Source organism: Hydra viridissima, unplaced genomic scaffold (genome assembly GCF_058129835.1).
Source record: "Hydra viridissima isolate aposymbiotic clone 2 unplaced genomic scaffold, HvirCarnegie_v1 scaffold_6, whole genome shotgun sequence".
In the NCBI taxonomy this organism is placed as follows: domain Eukaryota; kingdom Metazoa; phylum Cnidaria; class Hydrozoa; order Anthoathecata; family Hydridae; genus Hydra; species Hydra viridissima.
The window spans coordinates 17,016,132-17,039,321 of record NW_028324305.1 but is presented as its reverse complement, the minus strand read 5'-3'; the positions used below and the strand labels follow the sequence as shown (position 1 = coordinate 17,039,321).

Below are 23,190 nucleotides of genomic sequence, written 5' to 3'. Positions count from 1 at the left end.
ACTACCCCAATACAAAAATTAACTTTCTGGAAATCTCTTTGTGTTTTTGTTAAAATTAATTGTTTTTCTAATATTAACAATTGGTTTTTTAAAAGCTTAAAAAAAAAATTATAAAAACTTAAAGAAAAAAAAAACAAAAAACAATGAAACATTTTTTTCCTAAACAAGACAAATGTTGTACAAAATCTTGCTATGAGCCTTGCTAATCGAATGACTGAGTGAAACACATTGCAGGCGAGTTTTTCTGTTACTTACACAAGGACACATATAACATCTTTTAATCTGCTGTCTTTCTATTGATCGCGGTGGTTGCTGTAGGTGTAGAAGACTTTTATTTGCAACAATTTTTGGAAGAGGACTTTTAGCTAATTCTAATTAAATAATTCTAATTATTAATTAGTTATAATTAATTATAACTAATTATAATTTATTAATGCTAATTCTTTTAAAAATATTCCTATTCTATATGAAGCCCCATTTTTGTAATTTGAATGAATTGACAAGAACAAAATTAAATCGTTGTATGCTGCAATATCCAAAGTATTACAAAACGTTGTGATTGGCTATCGATTGCTCGTTCGACGACTCGTATAATATCAAACAACCTGGTCTAATGTATTAAGACCACCTATGTATTGGTTATAATCCAGTATGATGTGTAGTTTTTCATTTTGATCAATAACAATTTCTCTATTTTTCTTAGGAACATAAAAACAATAGTAGAATCATTTTGAAAACTGAAAAAGAAGAACTCACAACGGTATAAACAATAAAAAAGTTAACAACAATTCGAATCATTTCTTGTGTTATAAAAAGTGTAAAGGCAGCTTCCACACTCATACCACAAGTTTGAGCTGCAAGCTGTGTTGGAAAGAAAAGGTTTTCGAATAATGTTTTGGGGACGTGGCTGAGTAGCACCTACCATTAGAAATGTACTCCATAATTCCTCACCATTCTTTGAAATAACATTCTGATCTAGAAATTTTATTATCATAATAGCTTTCTTTCTCTTCATCTTCATCATTGTCATCAGAAATAGAATCATCTTCATCATCTAAATCCTCACTTGAAGACATTTTATTTAAACCAAAAAGAATATTACTAGCTTCAAGCAGCATTCTTTTTGGTCAACTCATTATAGTGTTCTATAATCTCGACTGATTATAACATATATAATCTAAAAAAATTGTATTAATCTTTTCGTAAGTAAAAGTTGTGAAATAAATATAACAAATGTGATAAATAAGTATTATCTGTGTCAGTAATGTTATATTTTTTATTTAACAAACAACATATGTGACATAAGAATTACCATTTCTGGCTTAATAAGTAATTTATGTATGCTAAAATTTACTCATTAATATCATATCAATGAAAAAATAGCTAAAATAAAACAGTTACCTTATTTCATGTCATTTATAGTTTACATATTGCTATGCTAACTAAAAATGAAGAAACATAACAAAATTTTAAATGATTAAATATTGTCGCTAATTTATAAATAAAACAAAAGACTTTAATACTTAAAACTTTATTATATTTACAATACTTCATAATGTTTATAATACTTCATTATATAATACTAAAAGATGTTTTAATGTTGCAGATCAAATAGACACAATTTGCATGTAAAAGTACACCCTTCTGCTGTAGAAAAATACCCCGCCGACCTTAAAGGGTTAAAACACCTGAATTGAAACTTGGTACAAGGGTCATGCCTTGAGAACGACACCCTTTATCGCAGCTGGAAAATTGTGAAACAAATACTGTTGATGGTGTTTCAATCAGTAGAGACTATTAGCAGCGACCAGAAAAGTTTTTAAAAAATATTACTCTTTACTGCTTTAATTGTTTTTATGCTTCGAAAGAAAGAAATTTAGGTTAATAAAAAAAAAACAACAGCTAACTACAAGTTAACAAAATTTAGAATGTTGAAAGAAGAGTTATATACTTATGCAATGTAAAAATTTGTTTAAAAATTTAAGTGTTTCCACATTTTTTGGTGTAAGTCTGATACGTTCTCTTGGTAAAGATTTTGATAATTTAAACTCCCACTCACTTGTAATTGTAGAGATAAATAACTCATGCAGATCAGACCTGCAAAAACAGATAATGGACAAAAAGAAGAAGAGCTGCCAAAGTTGTTTGATTTTAAAACCTTAAGAGTAAAGAGAAGATCAATTAACTGCAATTGCATGATCTGTAAAATTGAAAAAATAGCTAATAATGATGTCCATCTTTGTCAAAAATAAAAACGCAGTCTGTGAGGCCTTTATAGAAAGAAAAGGATGGAAGACCAATATCTGGCCCATCAGCTCAAAACACTCTTTAACTTGCGGCGAGTGCTTACTATCATGAAAACACCAACATTTTAAATTTACGAACATCTCCATAGTAACAGCCATCAAATGATAGCGCGCATATTACAAGTAATCTTAATATCTCGTTTTTTAGTATAAATAGCTTTTAGTATAAAATAAAAAATAAAAACGTCACTTTAAATCAAGATATAATTTAGACAAAGTCAACAATATAAATGAAAAAGCAGTTAAAGTCTTAGAAATATTCAAATAATATATATTCGGCATTTTTATTTGATCACTATCAGATAATTGCATCTACCTTGAACAAAGATTCTGCTTCTCGTCTTGTTGAAATTAATTTAAAGGAGATTTTTGCGAGCGAAGGAGAAAAGTTGGAATCAAGTTTTTCCATTTCCCTCATGAGTGCAACTTTAGTTAACAGTATTTTTGTTCTCTGCAACCATGAGATTTCACTACTATGAAATGCCGATTCCAGCGCATTGATACCTTTCCTATACTTAAGCCGACCTTTTTTTTGAGGTATTAATACCTTGCCAGAACCTGCAATGAAGTAGTAAAAATGTTTCTTTTGTCGTAAGCTATTCCAGAGCAAAGACTTTATCATAATCCATAAATTTAAAACAAGGTCTTAGTTTGTAATGTCCAATGGCTAGGGTATGTATTCCATCTTGTAAGATGTGTCTTTTGTCGTCGTTAGCGCTGAGTGCTACTTTGTTGATTTCTTCGGTGTAGACATTGTGAAGATGAGATCGGATAACATTCATGGTTGCAAGCTTTTCTGTCTTGTTCATTAAGCAGTCGTAATAGTCTTGATGAGTGATGCGATTTTCAACCACACATTTCTGAATACCTTTGCATTTTTTCTCTTCTTTTTTTTCATTAAAGACCTCATAGGAGTAGAGTTTCGGTCGAAGCCCAACAAACTCTTTAATTTGCTTACCAGCAGTCTCGTCTTTGAACATTCCAATAACTTTTTTGTTTAAACCAACCTTAAGCCCAGCGTTTTGAATGGCAGGATGATCTTTAGGAAATTCGCTCGTGTCAAACTTGCTCTCCACGTCTGCGGCAATGTCCTGATAAAAATCTTCCGTTTCTATTTCGTAAAAGAGCGAGTCAGTATCAGTCATTAACAATTTCAGCTTATCCCCGTATTTAGGCTTCATGTAGTCGTAGTGGTGCTGAAACATGAGTGTTTTGCTGATGTCAAGGATGCTCATTCCCAAGTAAACAGGCTTGTCGTAAAAGACATTTGTTCTTTTCATGTGAACTGCGATTAGGTTTTCATCAAAAATGGTGTTTCGTTCATATCGAGGACTTTTGGATAATTTTAGAGCTTCTTTTTTCGTGGTAATGAGTTTAACATCAACGCGTTTTAGAATATTCTCCATGGTCTTCCCAAAGACGGAGTTGTTCATAAGCTTGAAAAATTCCTTGTCAGATTCATTTTCAGCTTTTGCTCTTAATCCAGTGTTGAGGTCAATGTATTTTTTCATAAAAGGCTCTTCTTCAAAGGTGATACCACGATGAATTTTGGTAATAACTAAACCCATCCGTTCATAGAGTTTTAGGTTTTCATGATGAACGACGTATTTCTCCTTGTTGTTTAAATTAGGGACCAGCTTATCCACTTTTCCAATAGTCATTCTTTCAGGAGCCAAAGGATAGTCATTATGATCATCGTGAAGCTCGTCAGGGTAATTCAAGTCCACTTCGAGAATGCAAGGCATGGATTTCCAATTTAAAAGTTCATCTTCATTAATCCATCTGAATTCTCTAACAGGGAGAGGTTTGCACATGGCCCATCCATAAAGGTTATTAGCATCCAAGTATTGGATGAATTTTGAAGGTTTTGATGGATCATATTCACCCATGTATTTGTTATTGGCAGTTCCATGTCTGTTGGAGATCATACTGATTCCACCACGTACACCTTTTTGAACCATGTTGAGCATATCAATATCGGTTAGAAGTTCTATCACGACTTCAGTTTTCTTTAGCATAGCGTCCCAAGCCAAACCAGGAGAGGTGTAATACCAAAGGGGGTCAAGGCCGTAATGTTTCAAGCAAGTGTCTCTGAAATCTTCAAAAATGTCTGCAAGTATCAACACGTCGGACTTGTTGTACAGTTCATGATAGTCTTTAAACGTTTTACAGCAAAATACATCCCAAACGTTTTTCGCATGCGCATAGTCTTCATCTTTTGCTGATTCATCTTTCAGTTTTGAATGGAATGCTTCAATAGGAGGTAATTGCGTCTCTGAAAACTTATCAATCGAGTCCACCCAGTCATAAGGGTAAATCCCTTTTCTCCTTATCAAATCAAACTGTTTCTTTTCGGGGTAATATTCAGCTACGTTTTTGCACTGATTATCGGTGAGATTTTTAGATAGTTTGTCTAAACCGAAGGGTAAGAATCTGAAGCTGTCAATAAATCTCAATTCTTTCCATACTTCACGAAGTTTACCTTTCTTATCAGTGAATTCTCTCACTTTGATTTGTTTAGAGAAGCTGATATATTTTTCTTCATTGTTGGGTATGCAATTAAGTCTTCCACCTAATTTCTTGATGAACAAATGGCTGTCGTAACCCGACAAATTATGAAGGACGATAGGTATGAATTTTGGAAGTTTATAATTCAAGTTGCATTTGTTATGAGCAGCTCCACGATACTTTCCGGTCAAATGGCAATGGTCTAAGACTTTATCACCGTTAAGATCTTTATTGCAAATATGACATAGAGTTGCAACCTCAAAATTCTTTTTATCCTCATCAGTTACCACTTTCTTTTTTACTATATCAATCTTGTCGAAAATCTTTGTAAGGTCTGCTTCAAGCATATTTATGAACTTTTGAGCCACGTCGTCATCATCACTTTCAGCTGTATACGTTTCAAGCTTTCCCTTGTAAACGATTTCATCAAAGCATTTAATATAATAGACGATAGAGCTCGGAACATGCTTTTGATATTGTTTGGTATACGATTGCTTTGAATCTGGCGCGCAAGTGTTAACAGCCTTGGTGAAACTTTCAAAGTCAGCATATACGACGTATGGAACTTTCATACCCTTTTGATAGTTTTTAAATTCAACAGTTGCCCCTTCTTTAGGAAGATCGATTCTCATTGGCGCATTATCATAGCAGTCTTCTCGATGTTTTTGGAGCTTTTCTTCTTGGTCATAATCTTGAAGACATCTTCTGCAAAAATATCTTTTGTGTTGATGTTTCGATGCTGAGGAACCAGCAAACCGACTGAAATTTTTAATGAGACAATAATGTTCTGTGTCTTCGTTTGTAATATACAACAAATCAACACAGTGCTTTCGGTCAACAAATTCAGATATTCGCAAAGGCTGAGGTGTTCTTTCAGTATAGCAAAAGACATTCACGCTAATAGTTGGGTTATTCACTTCAAACTTGTCGATTTTATTAAGCTTGACAGGAAACTCCATTCCATCCCAATTCAGCTCTTCTGATTTTAGAACCAAGTCTTCATCAATTCTTTCGTTGTCTCTATTTTTCAGATTCAACGCTCGAGTGACTGACCATTTAAAGCATTGGTTGTCCTCGTTTTTCATGTTGATGATAGCCTTTTTGTTTTTCAGCTCTTTAGACAGCTCAATATAGGAAGAACCGCTGAGAGGTTCATAATCGATAAAGTTAATGTCCATTCTTAAAATCTTAGATATAGTGCAATTAGATCCTAAAGCATTGTATTTAACACTATTCTCCAAGACTTTCTCTTCTATTTCGCTCATTAACGTTCTTAAATCCGTAGCTGCTAGAATAATCTCTGATCTTGATGAAAAGTTTGCTTCCCGAGTCACTTCTTCACCAGTCATGATGCTTACAGATTTCATTTCACACGTTAAAATAATTCTTACCTTTGTGTTTCTTTCCCCTTCCATGGTTTGAATGGCAGACTCTCTTACCAAATTAAAAAAGGATGCAATGTCTTGGTATCGAGAAGAAGGTTTGTAAGAAAATTGTCTAACAGCATGCTCCGCTGAATGTTCAGTCATTTTAAACTTTACTGTAAATGGTTTTGACACAGGCTGTTTATACACTGTTCTTAATACAAGTGATTTGATAGACTTTATCTTTTCATCGATTTGTTCCACTGATTCGCTTACCTTCTTCTTGACTACTTCAGGAACGTAGGGTTCTATCCATTCTTTAATATCATTAAACTTAGTTTTAACATAGGACGCCACACTTTTTGCAACTGCCGTCAGACTTGAAAATAAACCAGGTCTTGGTGCTGGAACCGGTCTAGGTGTAATAACGTTTGTTGAATCGATAACCGGTGTGTTAAGAATAGAGGGTTCATCTCTTGTCATCCTATTTTGCAAGAGAGTAGAAGGTTCGAATGAAATCAAGTCGTCAGACCTTGGCCTTGGAGCAGGCACAGGTCTTTTAGAACCAACAACAAACCTTACTTTTATCGGCTTTATTGAAACTTTTACAGGTGGTTGAACAAACCTAACCACGGTAGGTCTTTCATTAACAGGCAACGGTCTTGCCTCAGTCGTTCGTCTACTAGTAGCAGGTCCATACCCAATGATAGGTCTTGTTGTTTTAATAGCCTCAACAAGCTCTTCCCTAGTCATTCTGGTATAGTCTTTTATAGCTCTTTCTTTAGCATCCCTTCTTAATGATGTCATTGATACTTTTCGATCTTTCACAGTTTTACTTTCCATTTTTATTACGGAAAGATTTTTCTTTATGTCACTTTCAATTTTTCGCTCTTTGGCGAAAGTTTTTGCTTTTTGCTTTTTAGCATCAGTTTTATCACCCATTTTATTAATGGAAAGAAAATTTTTTTCGATGCATTCAAGTTTTCGCTCTTTAGCAATTAAATCTGGTTTTGAAGAATAGATACTCATTTTTATTATACTAAGATTTTCTTTAAGTCAATTCAATTTTTTTAAATCTTGGCACACTTTCAGCATATTTTCTTCTTCGAAAAGTTTTCACCGTTTTTTAATTCCCCGCGAAAAGAATTAAAAAATTATTTAGAAAGACGTGAATACATATTTTTAATCTCTCTAATATGTTCAGTGATTTTACGACAATTATTACGTCCGCTAGCATTTAGTTTCCAATTTGATCCGATCAGGAATTTATTACGCAGATAAATGTCTTCTTTTATATTTCTGATCACTTCTTCAAAAGGTGCTACTTCAACCATTTCTTTGAAAATGATTCGATGTTCCTTTGGAAGTTTTCTTACGTTTTTTAGAAATTTAAGCAAACTTTTTGATTTAGCCGTATCAGAAGTTGACTCAAAGCTATCTTCAAGGGCATTTAAAAGATCATCCTTTTGCATGCTTTCCATCTTTTTATTTATGCCAAGAATTTTATTTAAGTCAATTTTTTAACATGTTAAAAGTTAAAAAATCAATTTTGCTGCTTTTTACGTTTTTCAAGCTTTTCAGAATTTAAAAATTCAATCTTGATTCCATTATCAACCTTTCCATCTCGACGCTCTAAATATCTCCATCCACGTCCAGTTCCTGCCATCGCTTTGTAAAGAGACTTGTATTCAATCACCTCACCCGTTTCAATGTTGGTTATTCTCACAGTGATGGGCTTTTTCTTAACTAAACTAAGCCATTCCCATTTTGAATCAACAGGTTTTTTTTCTTTTGGAGGAGGCTTTACTTTTTTTTCTTTTGCTCTTTCTAAAATCTCATCTTTACTGATCAAATTATTTTCAACCGCAAGCATCATCAACGTTATTAAATCATCTGCTGTTTTACTAACGCCGTTTTCATCCAACAAATTTTTCAAATACGATGTTGTATATCTCATTTTATTATACCAAGATTTTTTTTTAAGTCAATTCAAAAAATCATGATTCTTTAGAATGTTCACCAATGACTGGTCTTGTGTTTTTTATTGCTTTCACAAGCTCATCCTTTTTCATTTCCGAGTAACCCTTTATCGCATGGCTTTTACCTAATTCACGCAATTCTTTTAACGTTTTGCTATCCATTTTTATTCAGATTAAAAACTAATAAACAGCAGTCATGTTGGTTCCGTCTGAAACAAATTTAAGCAGTTTGTCAGAGATCACCACTGCAAAAATAACGGTATTTGCAATAGTTGAAGTTCGAAATTTAAGGTTTACCACTAATTCAGCTGTTTCCGACGCCACTCTTTCTTTTTGCTTGCTGATATCCACAAAGAACAACGGATATAATTTTATATATTCAAGCAAGCTTAACCCAGATTGACAAACAAGTTCATTTGTGCCGTAATATTTTTCATCAAAAGAGAACGCATCTGAATAAGCCATAACCACTCTCTTTTCTCCAAAATTCAAGTCGTAATTGTAATTTGGATACTTTATTCCATTAACAGTCACGTAAAAATTGCTAACATCACAATGGTCGAATAGTGACGGATTAACTGTTTGACTGGAATTTCTTTTTGTCTGAAGTCCGAACAAGATAAATCTTGGAATGCTTTTGTCAGTGACTCTTCCAAGCGACCAGGTAAATTCTGTTTGACCGGCTGGAATAAGCTGTCTTTCACATTTGTTTGATTTAAAAGCCACTTGAATGGGAATTTTTTGAGCCATTAAATTTATGAATTCAGTCTTTTTCGAAATATCTAATTCAACGCGAGGCATATAAAGTCTGAATTTTTTAAGGTTGATCATTCCTGCACTAACGCTCTCCGCTCTATAAATCGCATCATCACATTCTTTCTTTGTAAAGGTGATGGTATGCCTAAACCCATAAACAACTTTGTCATAGGTTTCGCAAAATCCAAAAATGTGCTTCAACGGAATTTTAAACGAAAAAGCTCCAACGGATGTAGTGTCTGCAAACAAGTGGTCTCGTCTAACATTGAATCCTGAATTTCCAACAAGATTTGACGTATCCATATACCACATCTGTTTTAATCCATCAGCAAACTGAAATCCATAAGGATATTTCATCAATCCAAGTATGGTGGTGGCTGGACCTGGATACATCACTCGTTCCACTTGCTCTCCCGACAAGTCATAAGTCACATCATTAAACAAATACAACAAAGCGTTGTTCACCAGTGCAATGTTGTCTTTAGCATCGTAAAAGGTTCCATCGCTCTTTTACAACACTCCTTCAATAAGAATGTAAGCCTCTGATGGTACTGTTTGAATCGATTGACAGTCAATCTCAAAAGTAATCGTGCCTGAAGAATTTAAATCGAGATTGGTTGGAAGATACTCAAAAAAATCAACTTTTTCAATACCAATATCATACTCTGGGTTCTCAGTAACTCTTAATCGCTCAGTACTTATCATTTTTTATATAATAAAAAAATTATTTAATTCATTTAAATGTCTCTCATTGCAAGTCATCGCAACAAAATGCTATCTTCATACTATTTTCATATCCTGCCCCATTTTCACCAGGTCTTGAATTCGAATCGCGTTCTTTTTAGACATTTTCTTAATTTGAATAGATGAACCAGTCTTTATTTTCTCAATGGCTTTTTTACCTTTATCAATAGCTACATCTCTAGCAGTGGAAATGGCTGAAAGGACTAACTCTGTCCCAGCAGATTTTGCAGCTGTAATCGCTTCTTGTCCAATTTTACTTGTAGCAGCATTTTTAAGCAAATTCACTGTTGCTTTTGACACACTTGACGCAGCTGCTCTTTTTATGAAATTTTTAATCATGTCTACAATACCACCTCCCCCAACAACGTTCTTTTTCACATATCTTCTTTTGTTCACAATGAGCATTTTTTTAAAATAAAACAATTTTTTAAAATAATTTTATCAATAGTCCTCATTAACGATTTATATTCCTCTTTATTAATCTCTCCTTGCCTCAACAGCTCATCGCAAATAGCAACAGCCTCGTTTCTTGATCCTGTATTCCCAGCATGCCATGCAGCAATACTCAATTCAAGCTTTTCCACCAACGCATTAGGATCACCTGGAAGAATAATAACACCACGACCTTTTATACCCTTTTCAATACGCATCATTTTTTCCCAAATAGGAGCAATAAGTTGTTGATACTTTGGTCTTCTTGATGATTTCGGTTTATGCGGTTGCGAATCAGATCTTATAGCATCACTGTCCATTAAATTTTTTTCATAATTTTGCAAATCTTCATCGGTATAGCTCTTTGGTATTGTTAATTCAGTCATCAGTTCCCAAAGACCTTTTGTTCCATTATACTTTTCTTCACCGACAATGATATCATTTCCATCTATTTCAACCTCCATTTTTCCAATGTACATTTTATCTCCAACTTTGTTCACTTCGAAAGGCCTTTTCTTTTTTTGATCGACTGACAGGCTTTTGATCATCTTTTCATTGCTTTCAATCAGAGGCTTGTAAAGCTTTCTCAAATCAGTCTGAAAATTAGCATCTGAAATGTTGCCGTTTCTTCTGTCATTAATTTCTTTCACAATTTCATCCCTTTTATTCATGTCTTGTATTTTAAAGAAAAACATCTTTTTAAAATACGTGGAAAAAAACATAAATTGGTTTTACGACTACGTTGATCCTTTCTTAAAAAGGTTATTGAACGTTTGAATCGCATCTTCTCTTCCTTTTTGAATCAAGTTTTCTTTAGTAACTTCATCTATTCCCTTTTTTGTTTTAGTTCTTATTTCCTCTGTTAAGGATTTAAACTTTTGAAGCTCGTTTAAAATCAATTCATACTCTGAATCGCTTATTTTTCCGTCTATCAACGCTTTGGAAATGTGTTCGCTGATCGTGTTTAATTTAGACTCGGCCAACACTTTGATCTTTTCATGTTTTTCCGCTTTCAATGTCAGTTTTTTGTTAACCTGTCCTCCTACAATGGATAAAAACCCCATACAAATAGCTACACCTTCACACGCAATCGCCGCAGGACTAGCAATAATGGTTGACAAAAGCCCAATTCCAGTCGCACCTAAAGCAATGCATAAGGCTTGCATCATATTATCCACATTAGAAATGATTCTGAAAGCGCGATGGTACTTTTTGCTTAGATGAACTCGCTTTGCTTTTTCACTCTCTATCTCTTTCTGAATCTCGCTTATTTTCTGAAGCCTATAAACATGCCCTCCTTCATCTGCAGGAGCTGATGGAAGAACTGGATAAAGTTTATCATTCAATATTTCCATTTTTTATTAATAAAAAATTATTTTAAATCAATGTAATTAATCTTACAAAGTTTTTCTCCTTTTTTAACAATCACGTCCTGTTTGCTGTTACTATTCACGTCCATAATAACATCATCTACAGACTCTGAAATAATAACTTCGTTTTTTCTATAATTCAATTGATCAGTAATTTTATTCATTAATGTTATCACTGCAATACCTTTCTCCAAATTCAGCCCAATGGATAAAGCTATCATTGTATGTGAGAGAGCAGCAAATTTAATGTCTTTCTGGGCAAAAATCTCATATTGTTCGTTAACGTTGAAATAAGGTGGATGATCTAACGTTTTCGTAGACACAATAATGTTACTCGGTCTTCTTTCCTCCAACTCTCTAACCCTCTCTTCCAAAATTTTTAATTGCAAATCCAAACTGTGAACTTCTGCTGAGACAACATTTCTAAAAAACTTGTGAGGAGCATGCATTTTACATATTAAAATTAAATTTTTAGATCATTTTTGCAAACTTAACAATTCATTATTATCTACCCATGAATTAAACGAGTCTGGATATCCTAACCATTTGACTAACGACTTGCTTTTGGTTTTGCGAATGATTTTTTCAATTCTGAATATGTCTTGATGCGTCTTTTGCATCTCCTGCTCGTAAAAGGTGCCTTGAATTTCTTCACCGTTAGCGTCAGAGATTTTATACGTGGGTGGATTCGTATACTGAACTTTTGACACTGTAAAAACCTCCTCTGTCCATCTCGGTGTATACCCCTTTTCAAAATGAGACTTCTTTTTTACAATCCGCACTTGATCACCCATTAAGAATTTTGGTTTTGCTGGTAATGTTTGATCCTTTCCATACAGATTCCACCATACCCTACCTTTATTCTTTTCATCGCTAGCTTCCACTGGTGTCATTTTGATAGAAGAGTGCTTTGTGTTGTTGTAACTTTTCACCATCTCATTCAATACGTCAATGTATTTATTGGTATTGTTAGCTGAAAAATATTTAAACATTCTCTCTTTCATCGTTCTGTTCCATCGCTCGACAACAGAACTTTTTTCCTCGTTTTCAGTGGAGTATAATTGTACACCCAACGCTCTCACGTGCTTGTTGTAAAACTCTTTTCCTTTATCTACCCACAATTTGACACACTTTCTCTCCTCAAATATTTTGCTTAGAGCGATAGCTACATCAAGACCTGTTTTGCTTTTTAACGGAACGATCCATCCATACTTTGAAAACACGTCGATCACCATGAGTAAATATTTTACTCCGTTGTTGAATTTTGAAAACGATTTCATATCAACCAAATCAGCAGCCCATATTTCATCAATGTCATTCACAATCACTTTTCTTTTTTTAAAATGATGAATCACCGGTTTATGAAGCTCCTCTGCAAGCTGATCCGTCCATTTCAAATCACTCACACCAATCCAAATTTAGCTTTAGCTTTGATGATGGGTTCAATGATTTTTCGCTCGCTTATTTCTCTCTGAGTAGGATTTTGTATAGAATCCATTTCTTCAAGCATCATTCGATCTGCTAAATTTCTGTTTTGCTTGTCGTTAAAATACTTGTAAGCTAAATCGTGGTGATATGCAGCATTGTCCACTCTATCCACCGGTTTGCTCCACTCTTGATACATGTCTGTGGAAGTGAGCCTTTTATCTAAATTGGTACCAGGTCCAGCAAAGTTCATACCTCGAACGTGCATTTCTCCTGGAAACTTTGCCCATGGAAGCTTTATTTTGTTTGAGAGTTTGTTGATCGATTCCACCAAGTCTCCTCCGCTAAGCGCATGCGAAGATGATCCTTTGGACGTATGCGAAGAAACAAACTTGCATTTTGTTATCCCACAAGAGTCGCAATTCCCTTTCAACATAGACCTATTGTTTTTTGTCATTTCCTTTTTCAAGTGAATGGTTTCAGTCTCTCTTCTACACTTAACGCAGTACATTTTAACATATATAAAAACTTTTTAAATATAAAAAAATGGAAGTGATGAAATTGTCGTGTAAAATTGGAAAAACTAAAAGAAACAACAGCAAGCTTTTACCTAGAAGCATTCGAGGAATCATCGTTGGAAAATCTGGATACGGAAAAACGACGCTGCTGCTCAATTTACTTTTAAGACCTGGATGGCTAGACTACAATCATTTACAAGTGTTTGGAAAATCTCTTTTCCAACCTGAATACAAGATACTCAAAAGGTCCTTCGAAAATAAACTTCCTAAAAAGGATATTGTTGATTTGTTAACGGATGATGTACAAGACGAAATGGAAAAATTGAATTTAATCCATGAAGATGTTATTAACGATCTTTCAAAAAAATATTCCGACAATGATGATATGGAATGTCAATTTTTCGAAACTGCTGACGATGTACCTGAACCTGAATCCTTAAACTCGACCAAAAACAATTTGATGATCTTTGACGATTTGCAATTAACTAATCAAAACAAGTGCGAAAAATATTACATCCGAGGAAGACACTCTAACGTCGACTGCTTTTATCTCGCTCAAAACTATTTCGAGATTCCAAGACATACCATCAGAGAAAATGCTAACTTTATTTGTCTCTTTAAACAAGACCAAAAAAGCGTTAATCACATTTATCAAGATCACGTTTCCTGCGATATGAAAATAGAAGAATTTAAAGCCTTTTGCAATCATTGCTGGAATGAACCTCACGGATTTGCAGTCATTGATCTCTCTTCTAAAAAGAACGAGGGAAAGTACCGAAGTGGATTTGATGATTTTTTATTTTTCTAAAACAATTTAAAAAATAATTTTTATTTAAAAAATGTCAGGTATAATCATCGATGTAGATGGAAAATCAAGTGTTATCACCACTGAATTTTTAGATAAAATCGTTTTTAACGAAGGAAAAAGTTATGAAATGGCTTTTCTCGGTCTTGAGACTTACAACAGCATTCCAAATGTAAACAGTAAAAACAATTCTTTCAAATACAGCATGAACAATGGAGCTAATTGGGAGAACATTATCATTCCATCAGGAAGCTATGACATTAAAGACATCAATGAGTATTTGCAAAAGTCTATTTTTAACACAATAAAAACAGCTCAACGTGGAAGTTATATTATTGCAAATAAAATTAATTACTCTCCAAACAACCTTCAAATTGGAATCAATCTTAATACTTTAAAATCAACCATTAAACTTGGTTTGAATTATTTGATTGACTTTAACGATGAGAACAGCATCTCTTCAGTTTTAGGGTTTACTAAAAGAAAATTAAATTCCAATTCCGAATACGAGTCGGATCATATCGTTAGAATTTCAAGCATTAACACCATCAGAATCGTTAGCAACGTTATCGGATCATCCTATATTAATGGAACCCAATTAAATTGCATTTACTCCTTTTATCCAAATGTTAGTCCTGGCTATAAAATCATCGAGAGACCAATGCATTTGATTTATCTTCCTGTTAAACTGTTTGAAATTTCAACAATGGTTACTCGCATCATTGATCAGAATGGAGATTTGGTTGATTTTCGTGGAGAGGATATTACAATACGATATCATATTCGAGAAGTGAAATAAATAATTTTTTAATACATAAAAAATGAGCAATTATCAAAACATCAAAATTAACATCTCGCAGAGCCAATCTGATAACATTAAAAAAGCCATGCATGATAAAACCGATACTAGCATTAAGCTTTCTCATCAAGACTTGAACGGTAAACATGTTCTCGCTATCACTAATGTTCAATTGAACAAAATTAAAAAAGCGTATGAAGCTGGAAAAGGGGTCACTCTTAAATTGAGTAAAAGACAACTTGCACACAACTCTAAAGTTGAAGGAGGTTTCATCGGAGCTCTTTTACCGTTACTAGGTATGATAGGCAGCACTCTAGCCACAAAGGTTGTTCCTGCTCTTGCCACTGGTTTGCTTTCAGGTGTTGGAGCCTCTGCCGGCTCTGCTATGGTTAACGAAATCGCTGGGTGAGGTCTTTTTTACATGAGCAAAAATGGAAAAGGAATGAAGATAAAAACTTTAGGTGGAGAAGGATTGTTTATCACCCCATGGACTAAAAATGTTCACGGTGATGGACTCTTCATTAAAACTGGAAAAGGATATCAATCTGTTGGAGCTGGATTATTACTCGGTCCAAACTCACCTTTCTCAAGCATTCCCTTTTTAGGTGCTATTCTATGAAAATCGCTTGTTAAAAAATTCGGATAAACTTTTTAAGAAATTAAAAAAAATGATCGACTTTCAATGGATTGACGTAGAAGGAATTGTTTTACCTAATGAGGCTTTAACTAACTTTCAATTGATAAAGGCTGCTAAACAGTTAAAATTGAAAAACTTTCGAGGTGTTTTTGTGAGGGATGATTTACCAAAAAAGCCAATGAAAAAAGAATGTGGAATCGTGAATACGGGAGATTCAAGCACTGGTGGGTTTCATTGGGTGTGTTGGTATAAAGATGGAGATAAAAAATACAGTTTTGACTCTTATGCTCAACCTCCTCTTGTAGAGCTCATTGATTATTTAAAAAGTCTAGTCTTTTACAACAGTGAAAGAGTTCAGTTTGGTGATACGTCTTATTGTGGTCATTTGTGTCTTTACGTTTTAAAAAAATTGAATGAAGGTCTTGACTTTCAAGAAGTTATCAATACCTTGTGGTGAAATTTTTAAAGAATAAAGTTTTTTAAAAATAACAAACCATGGATAATATTCAAAAGCATGTTGATGTTAGGCTTATCACTCATCAAGACTATTACGACTGCTTAATGAACAAGACAGAAAAGCTTGCAACCATGAATGTTATCCGATCTCATCTTCACAATGTCTACACCGAAGAAATCAACAAAGTAGCACTCAGCGCTAACGACGACAAAAGACACATCTTACAAGATGGAATTCATACCCTAGCCATTGGACATTACAAACTAAGACCTTGTTTTAAATTTATGGATTATGATAAAGTCTTTGCTCTGGAATAGCTTACGACAAAAGAAACATTTTTACTACTTCATTGCAGGTTCTGGCAAGGTATTAATACCTCAAAAAAAAGGTCGGCTTAAGTATAGGAAAGGTATCAATGCGCTGGAATCGGCATTTCATAGTAGTGATTTCATATCACAGATTTGCTAAGAGCAAAAAATTCCAATTTGGTTCTTATTTAAAGTTTTTGAAAAGTGCAGCTTTTACCCCCTAGAAATGTGGTACATTTTTAGGGGGAAAAAGTTGTACTTTTCAAAAATATTTGGATGTATCTTAATGCAACACCCTAATTAATGCAATTTTAACTTTGTTGAATTAATAAAAATGACCCTCAAAACTTAAAATACCATTTTCTCTCATGGAGGGTGTAAGCAGGTTTTATTTTTTTCACCATTATCACTGAGGGTCTATAGTAATCAGGAATATATGCCGTTTCTTCAGTCCTCAATTTTAATTAGTCAAAATTAGCAAACAGTGAAAGAATAGGCACCAGTAAGTTGGATGGTATCATGCACCATTGACGAATTTTTAAAAAGAAAAAAAACCATGGACTTTTTTTATATGGAATATTTTATATATTTTGCTTTGTAGTTTGTAAATTTTTCTCGTGGTTCATAATGTTTCGTCTTGGTTTATAAAATATTGATACTGGAAACATATTTGTTGTTTTTTGTGCAGTTCTTATACTTCAATACAAGATTAATGGAATTGTTTTTAAACAAGTGACTCATGTATAAATTACTTTGATAAGCATACCTTTTTTTAAGAGTTTATCTAGACTGCCAGTCATTGAAAATACATGATTACAAATATAAATCTTGTATTGACAATATATAGAGTTTGACAACGGAAGAAAATTAGCCATAAAGGAATTTTCTAGAATGAAATTTAGAAAAGTTATGCCAAAGTCAAACAAAAAGGATTTTTTAGTAATTGAAAACATTTTAATAAGTTCAAAGACATTTTACATTTACCCCCAGGACAATTAGTTTTCTAGGAATATTCAATTAAATGTTCAATTGCATGAAAAATGTACAATTGTACACTCAATTTAATATGTACTATTGAATGAAAAATAAATCAGTTATATCATCAAAGTTTTAAAACTATATTCACAATAACGATTAGTAATTGAATTTGTATCTACACCAATAAAATGATAATAATTCAATTAGTAAGGTTAGCGAAAATTCTGGAACTATTTTATGATTTTTACTAACTAGTCGAGATCAAAGTCAAAACTTAATCAAAAGATAACTGGGAAAACCTGTCCAGAGAGCCATAACTTTGAGGTCAAAATAAAAAACACTAAATGAGCTTGAAGATAAAAGCAGTTGTCTATATTTGAATAACACCTGCTTAAAAAATGAAGGATTGAGAAAATCTAGGAAATTTTCTTGAAATTTTTGAAAATGATTTTTGAGAAAAAAAAGAGAAAAGCTGATTGAGGAAGAAGAAAGAGAAAAACAAATAAGAGAGGTAAAGGGGATATTTCCAAAAAGAAAGAGAAGATTTGTAAGCTGAGTTTTAATACAAATAACCATGAGTTACTTTAGCCATGAGTTCCACACGGGGGTTGGAGAACATATTTTTTAAATGAAATTTGATCTGTATTTCTAACATATTAAGGGAATATATTTGAGCTAAATATTTGAGAGGATTAATTAAGTATTATAAGAGATAAGAAAAATCATTAGTAAGTGTTATTATTTTATCTACTTCGATTTATTTTCAATTTATTTTCGATTTATTTTCGATTTATTTTCGATTTATTTTAGTATACCGTTACTATTACGTAAATCTAAAGTGTTGGAAGTCAGTGAGCCAACCATTACACGAACCATTCGATTAGACAAATACATCCACATACATGGAGGGCAACCCAACAACCCTACCACTAGCATCTAAACTCCCAACAAAACCAAACTTAAAAAAGATCACAAAAACCTAAAACATCGCCGCCCTCAAAGTAGATTTTATAACGATGTAATTACATATACTTGATTGAATTACATATACTTGATTGATGAAGTTTGAAGAAAACGCGGCAAATTTTTGGAAAAAAGTAAAAGAATAACAAGTCAATTAATCCTGTTCATTTACACGGTACACTATATTTATTAATCAGGGGGTTAAGTGATAAGTAAAGAACGTTTTTAACTTTTTATATAACTCCGTACAAGTTCGGAGAAATCCTATCAACTTCATCAAAATCAGTTATACGAACTTTTTTATACAATGTTATACAAAAATAAAATCGAATAAAGCTTTTTCTGGACACACTACCTTGCAGGCGCGGATCCAGGAATTTGTAACTGTGTGGCCAAATTTTATTTTCACGGTCGAAATTTTGATAAAAGATCGGTATTTTGATGTTTTTTCGCAGCATTTATTGATTGAATAAAACATCGGTAACGTATAAGAACCGTTGCGGCCATGGCGGAATATCTATAGCCAAGATCCGTAAATTACGACAGACAAATTTAAGTTTTTAGGGTTATTCCTTAAGCGAAAAAACCCAAAACTAATATGGTTGCCGTTAAATTTAGACTATGTGGCCATTGCCACACTGGCCACCCCTTAGATCTGCGCCTGCCTTGTGTAAAAATTACATACGAATTTATCTAATTTTTAGGATCAGATAAGTTGCTAACTGAAGGAGCAAGATATTAAAGTCTCATGAAAAAAAAAGATCTATCGGAAAAATTCTGCAGCAAAAACACAAAGTTAAAAAGTTTGGCAAAAAGAGAGCACGTGTACATTCATTCTTTTCACGAACTTTAAAAAAAACTCAAAGATATAGCTTCACGGAAAAAGTTATACCAATATAGACATTCCGAAATGAATTAAACCAGTATAAACTTATTATTTGCTTATATATAACTTTCGTCATATCCCTATTTTGTTTGATTACCATCCGATTGAAATAATTTTATCTTTCCGAATCCAATTCTTGTTTCATAATTTCAGCAATATGCAGCTTTGAAATGTACATTATATTATGATTTTAATCTGTGTAATTACACCTTTTATCTTATTGGTGTCTACGAGCCGTGACTAATGTGCTGATTTTTTTTTATCTATTACAAAAGCTGTTTGAAGCTTTAAAAAAACGTTGTTGGCGATTCTTAACATAACGTTACGCAGTTAAGTTTTGCTGCTAAAGACTTTTAGAAAATTTAATTTGAAAATGGTGAGTGATCATAATTACAAAATAAAAGTATTAAGAGTTAAGCTATGATAAGTTCATATAAGTTAATATCTATTAATAATCAAAGTTAATTTTTTATAACAAACCAAATTAGCTTCTTTGGTTTGCATTCAGGCAGGGGGTGAATCTATTTTAGTAAACAAAAAAGCAATTCTAATCGCCATTATGTGACAATCGGATCGCACCTAATAAAAGAATTTAATTTTCCATGCTTTAGCGCGAGTGTATTTCGGTTCATGTTGGACAAGCCGGTGTTCAAATTGGAAATTCTTGTTGGGAGCTCTACTGTTTAGAGCATGGGATTCAACCTGATGGTCAAATGCCATCCGATAACTCAGTTGGACGTTGCGACGATTCTTTCAACACATTCTTCAGTGAATCTAGTTCTGGAAAGCATGTCCCGCGAGCAGTATTCATTGATCTTGAACCAACTGTAATTGGTAATTTGTTATTTTATTAATTTTTATTTTATTAATTTGTTATTTTATTAATTTTTAAGAATGTTTTGCAAAGGCTTTTGCATCTTTGGTAAGAAATAGAAGAATGAATATCTTCAATTTAATAATCTAACTTGGATTTCAGATGAAGTGCGATTAGGAACCTATCGATCACTCTACCATCCAGAACAATTGATCTCTGGTAAAGAGGACGCAGCGAACAATTATGCAAGAGGACATTATACAGTGGGAAAAACATATATTGACCAAACGCTAGATCGCATTCGAAAATTGTCCGAAGCATGCACAGGACTCCAAGGGTTCTTAATATTTCATTCTTTTGGTGGTGGTACTGGGTCCGGTTTTTCTTCTCTACTAATGGAACGTCTATCAGTTGATTATGGCAAAAAATCAAAACTTGAGTTTGCAGTTTACCCAGCTCCTCAAGTCTCTACAGCTGTCGTAGAACCGTACAATTCTGTTTTAACCACTCACACAACCTTAGAGCACTCCGACTGCGCTTTTATGGTTGATAATGAAGCCATTTATGACATTTGTAAAAGAAATTTGGATATTTCACGACCATCATACACCAATTTAAACAGGTTAATTGGCCAGATTGTTTCCAGCATTACTGCTTCACTTCGCTTTGATGGATCTCTAAATGTAGATCTGACTGAGTTCCAAACTAATCTTGTACCATATCCCAGAATTCATTTCCCAATGGCTACATATGCACCCATTATGTCTGCGGAAAAAGCTCATCATGAACAATTTAGCGTTCAAGATATAACAAATGCTTGCTTTGAACCTCAAAACCAAATGGTAAAGTGTGACCCCCGACACGGAAAGTATATGTCATGTTGCTTGCTGTATCGTGGTGACGTCGTCCCTAAAGACGTTAATGTGGCTATTGCTGCCATTAAGACAAAGCGTACAATTCAATTCGTGGATTGGTGTCCAACCGGATTTAAGATTGGTATTAACTATCAACCGCCTTCTGTTGTGCCAGGTGGAGATTTAGCAAAAGTTAGTCGCGCTGTTTGCATGCTAAGTAATACTACTGCGATAGCCGAGGCTTGGGCACGTCTTGATCATAAATTTGACCTGATGTTTGCAAAACGCGCTTTTGTGCATTGGTATGTTGGTGAAGGAATGGAAGAAGGTGAGTTTTCCGAGGCAAGGGAAGACATGGCTGCTCTGGAGAAAGATTATGAAGAAGTTGGAGCAGATAGTGTCACCAATGAGGATGACGACGACGAAAAATAACTAAAATTGATATAAATTTTAACAATTAATTTGTTAGAAATTTTTGAATAAATTATTCAAAATACTTTTCAATTTTTTGATAATTTAGAAATGAAGAAATATGTTTTTTTTTTTGCAACATCCAACCTATAATCAACAATTTACAAATAAATATAAATAAAGTTTAAAAAGGATTTGAATACATTTACACAAAGTAAATTTGGTTTCCTCGTCAAGAAGACAGTTTATTAATAAGTAACGTTGTTGTAACAAGCAACATTTATGAAAACAGCGTGAAGAAAAGAGATGAAAAGTGAGATGATAAGAAAGTGTTGTCATTTTTATGAAAACTTCCTCAAAAAAAAAAAAACCTAGTTGCTTAACTTTGACGGCAGTCATAAAAGTTTTAATAAAAATATTACTAACTAGATGATGGCTAACAAAAAATTTTATCGGTTCTTCAAATTATTTCCATATTTTAAACACTATTTGTAATAGACCCGTTCAGTATTTGTTTCCCGCCCACTATAAAAAAATAAATGGAGGTTTTTATTAAAAACAGAAAATAATAAAATTTTTGTAACAAATGAAGTAACGGTTGTGTAAAACTATGCAAAACATAAGATTGGGTCCTATGTAACATGAAACATTTTATAAGAATGAAAAAAAATTCACATTAATATTTTTATTAAATGCATAAGCATAATTGAGCAGTTATGCTTTTGAAAAAAGCCTTTTTTTAGTTTGGATCCAATACCACGTACGATTGCCAACTGGCCGGAATCATTGTCAATCATTAACTAAATTAAAAGAAAATCTTTTTGTTAAACATTTAAGGGACGAAAATCATTCTTATTAAGAAATTCTTAACAAGAAAGATTGATAAGAAATTCTTATATAAGAAACTCATAATAAGAAATTCTTTTCAAGAATGGCATTTCGGCAAAGTTCTAGTTTCAGGCCTTGAAACAATGTTTACGTCAGCATGATTATAGAATATTGAAATTTTTATATTATGATAAAAGCCGAATTCACTGTTTAATACAATTTGCTTATACAGTTGTTGACCAGAAGGAAAATGATATTTTTAGATTAACGTCTTTATAACTTCCGTAAACCTGTGAGTTCGATATTAAACTGAAAAAGCCACTTCGGTGCTTGTTTAAAAATATTTTATGTAAATGTTACTAAAAGAGTCTCAAAAATTACATGCGCAACAGTGTAATATAGTAGATTAGCCGAATTGTACATACCGCCCCCTTTAATTCAGAACAAACCTAACGAATATTTTTTTTTATCAAAGTGGTTTAAGTATATCAAAATTTTAATTATCCACATTCCGTCAGAACGAACCTTATATAATTAAAGGAAAATAATGTATCGTATTGTAAAACCTATCTTATGGCGTGAATAATCGATTTCAAAATTTAAACTTAAAAGTTTTTTTGAATAAATTTACTTTTAACAGTTGGGTTTCTTAGGCGTTAGGTGGGGCGAACTGATGAATGATTTAGATGCACACGATATAAATGGGGGTGATATCGTAAAACTACAAAAAGGAAACCAAAGATGTTATCGAAAAAAAAAAAAAAATAGATAAAGGATATCAAATATTATACCACTGTTGAAAAGAAAAGTTAAAAATTCTTAGTTTTTCCGGTAAAAATTGTCAAGTTAATTATTTTTTGATGAAATTGTAAAGTTAATTATTTTTGATGAAAGATATTACTTGGTTTATGTAGACGCAACAGTTCACTGTGTACTCATGAATCCTACAGACACTTGTATGAACTCTAACAACACTACTGTGAACTGTTATTTAAGTATCATCGCACTATCACCGCAAAAATTGAGGTGCAGTTACAAAATAAGGGTA

General features: G+C 33.1%; 2 protein-coding genes across 2 annotated transcripts; one reads left to right on the top strand and one right to left on the bottom strand.

Annotated features, from left to right (window-relative positions):
• Nucleotides 1–947: 947 nt before the first annotated feature.
• Nucleotides 948–7,021, bottom strand: LOC149887309 (uncharacterized). Its single transcript, XM_090091505.1, has 5 exons — nt 6,745–7,021; nt 5,032–5,793; nt 3,866–4,719; nt 3,175–3,502; nt 948–1,105 (listed from the first exon to the last, which is right to left on the bottom strand). Exons 1-5 carry the CDS (start codon nt 7,019–7,021, stop codon nt 948–950), a joined length of 2,379 nt encoding a protein of 792 aa, XP_089947631.1.
• Nucleotides 7,022–19,057: 12,036 nt separating this feature from the next.
• LOC145189646 (tubulin alpha-1C chain) lies at nt 19,058–21,399 on the top strand. Its single transcript, XM_090089473.1, has 3 exons — nt 19,058–19,611; nt 19,847–20,069; nt 20,212–21,399. The coding sequence occupies exons 1-3, from the start codon at nt 19,609–19,611 to the stop codon at nt 21,333–21,335; spliced, it is 1,350 nt and encodes a 449-aa protein (XP_089945599.1). The 5' UTR covers nt 19,058–19,608; the 3' UTR covers nt 21,336–21,399.
• The last annotated feature ends 1,791 nt before the right edge of the window (nt 21,400–23,190 follow it).

Coding starts and splice junctions, on each gene's coding strand:
- LOC149887309 (XM_090091505.1), bottom strand. CDS start 7,021: ATGGAAAGTAAAACTGTGAAAGATCGAAAAGTATCAATGACATCATTA. Junction 5,794..6,744: donor AAAAGTAAGGTTTGTTGTTG/GTTCTAAAAGAC, acceptor TTCTAAAATCAG/AAGAGCTGAATTGGGATGGA. Junction 4,720..5,031: donor TTGCAATAAAGATCTTAACG/GTGATAAAGTCT, acceptor CCTTCGGTTTAG/ACAAACTATCTAAAAATCTC.
- LOC145189646 (XM_090089473.1), top strand. Junction 20,070..20,211: donor TCTTGAACCAACTGTAATTG/GTAATTTGTTAT, acceptor CTTGGATTTCAG/ATGAAGTGCGATTAGGAACC.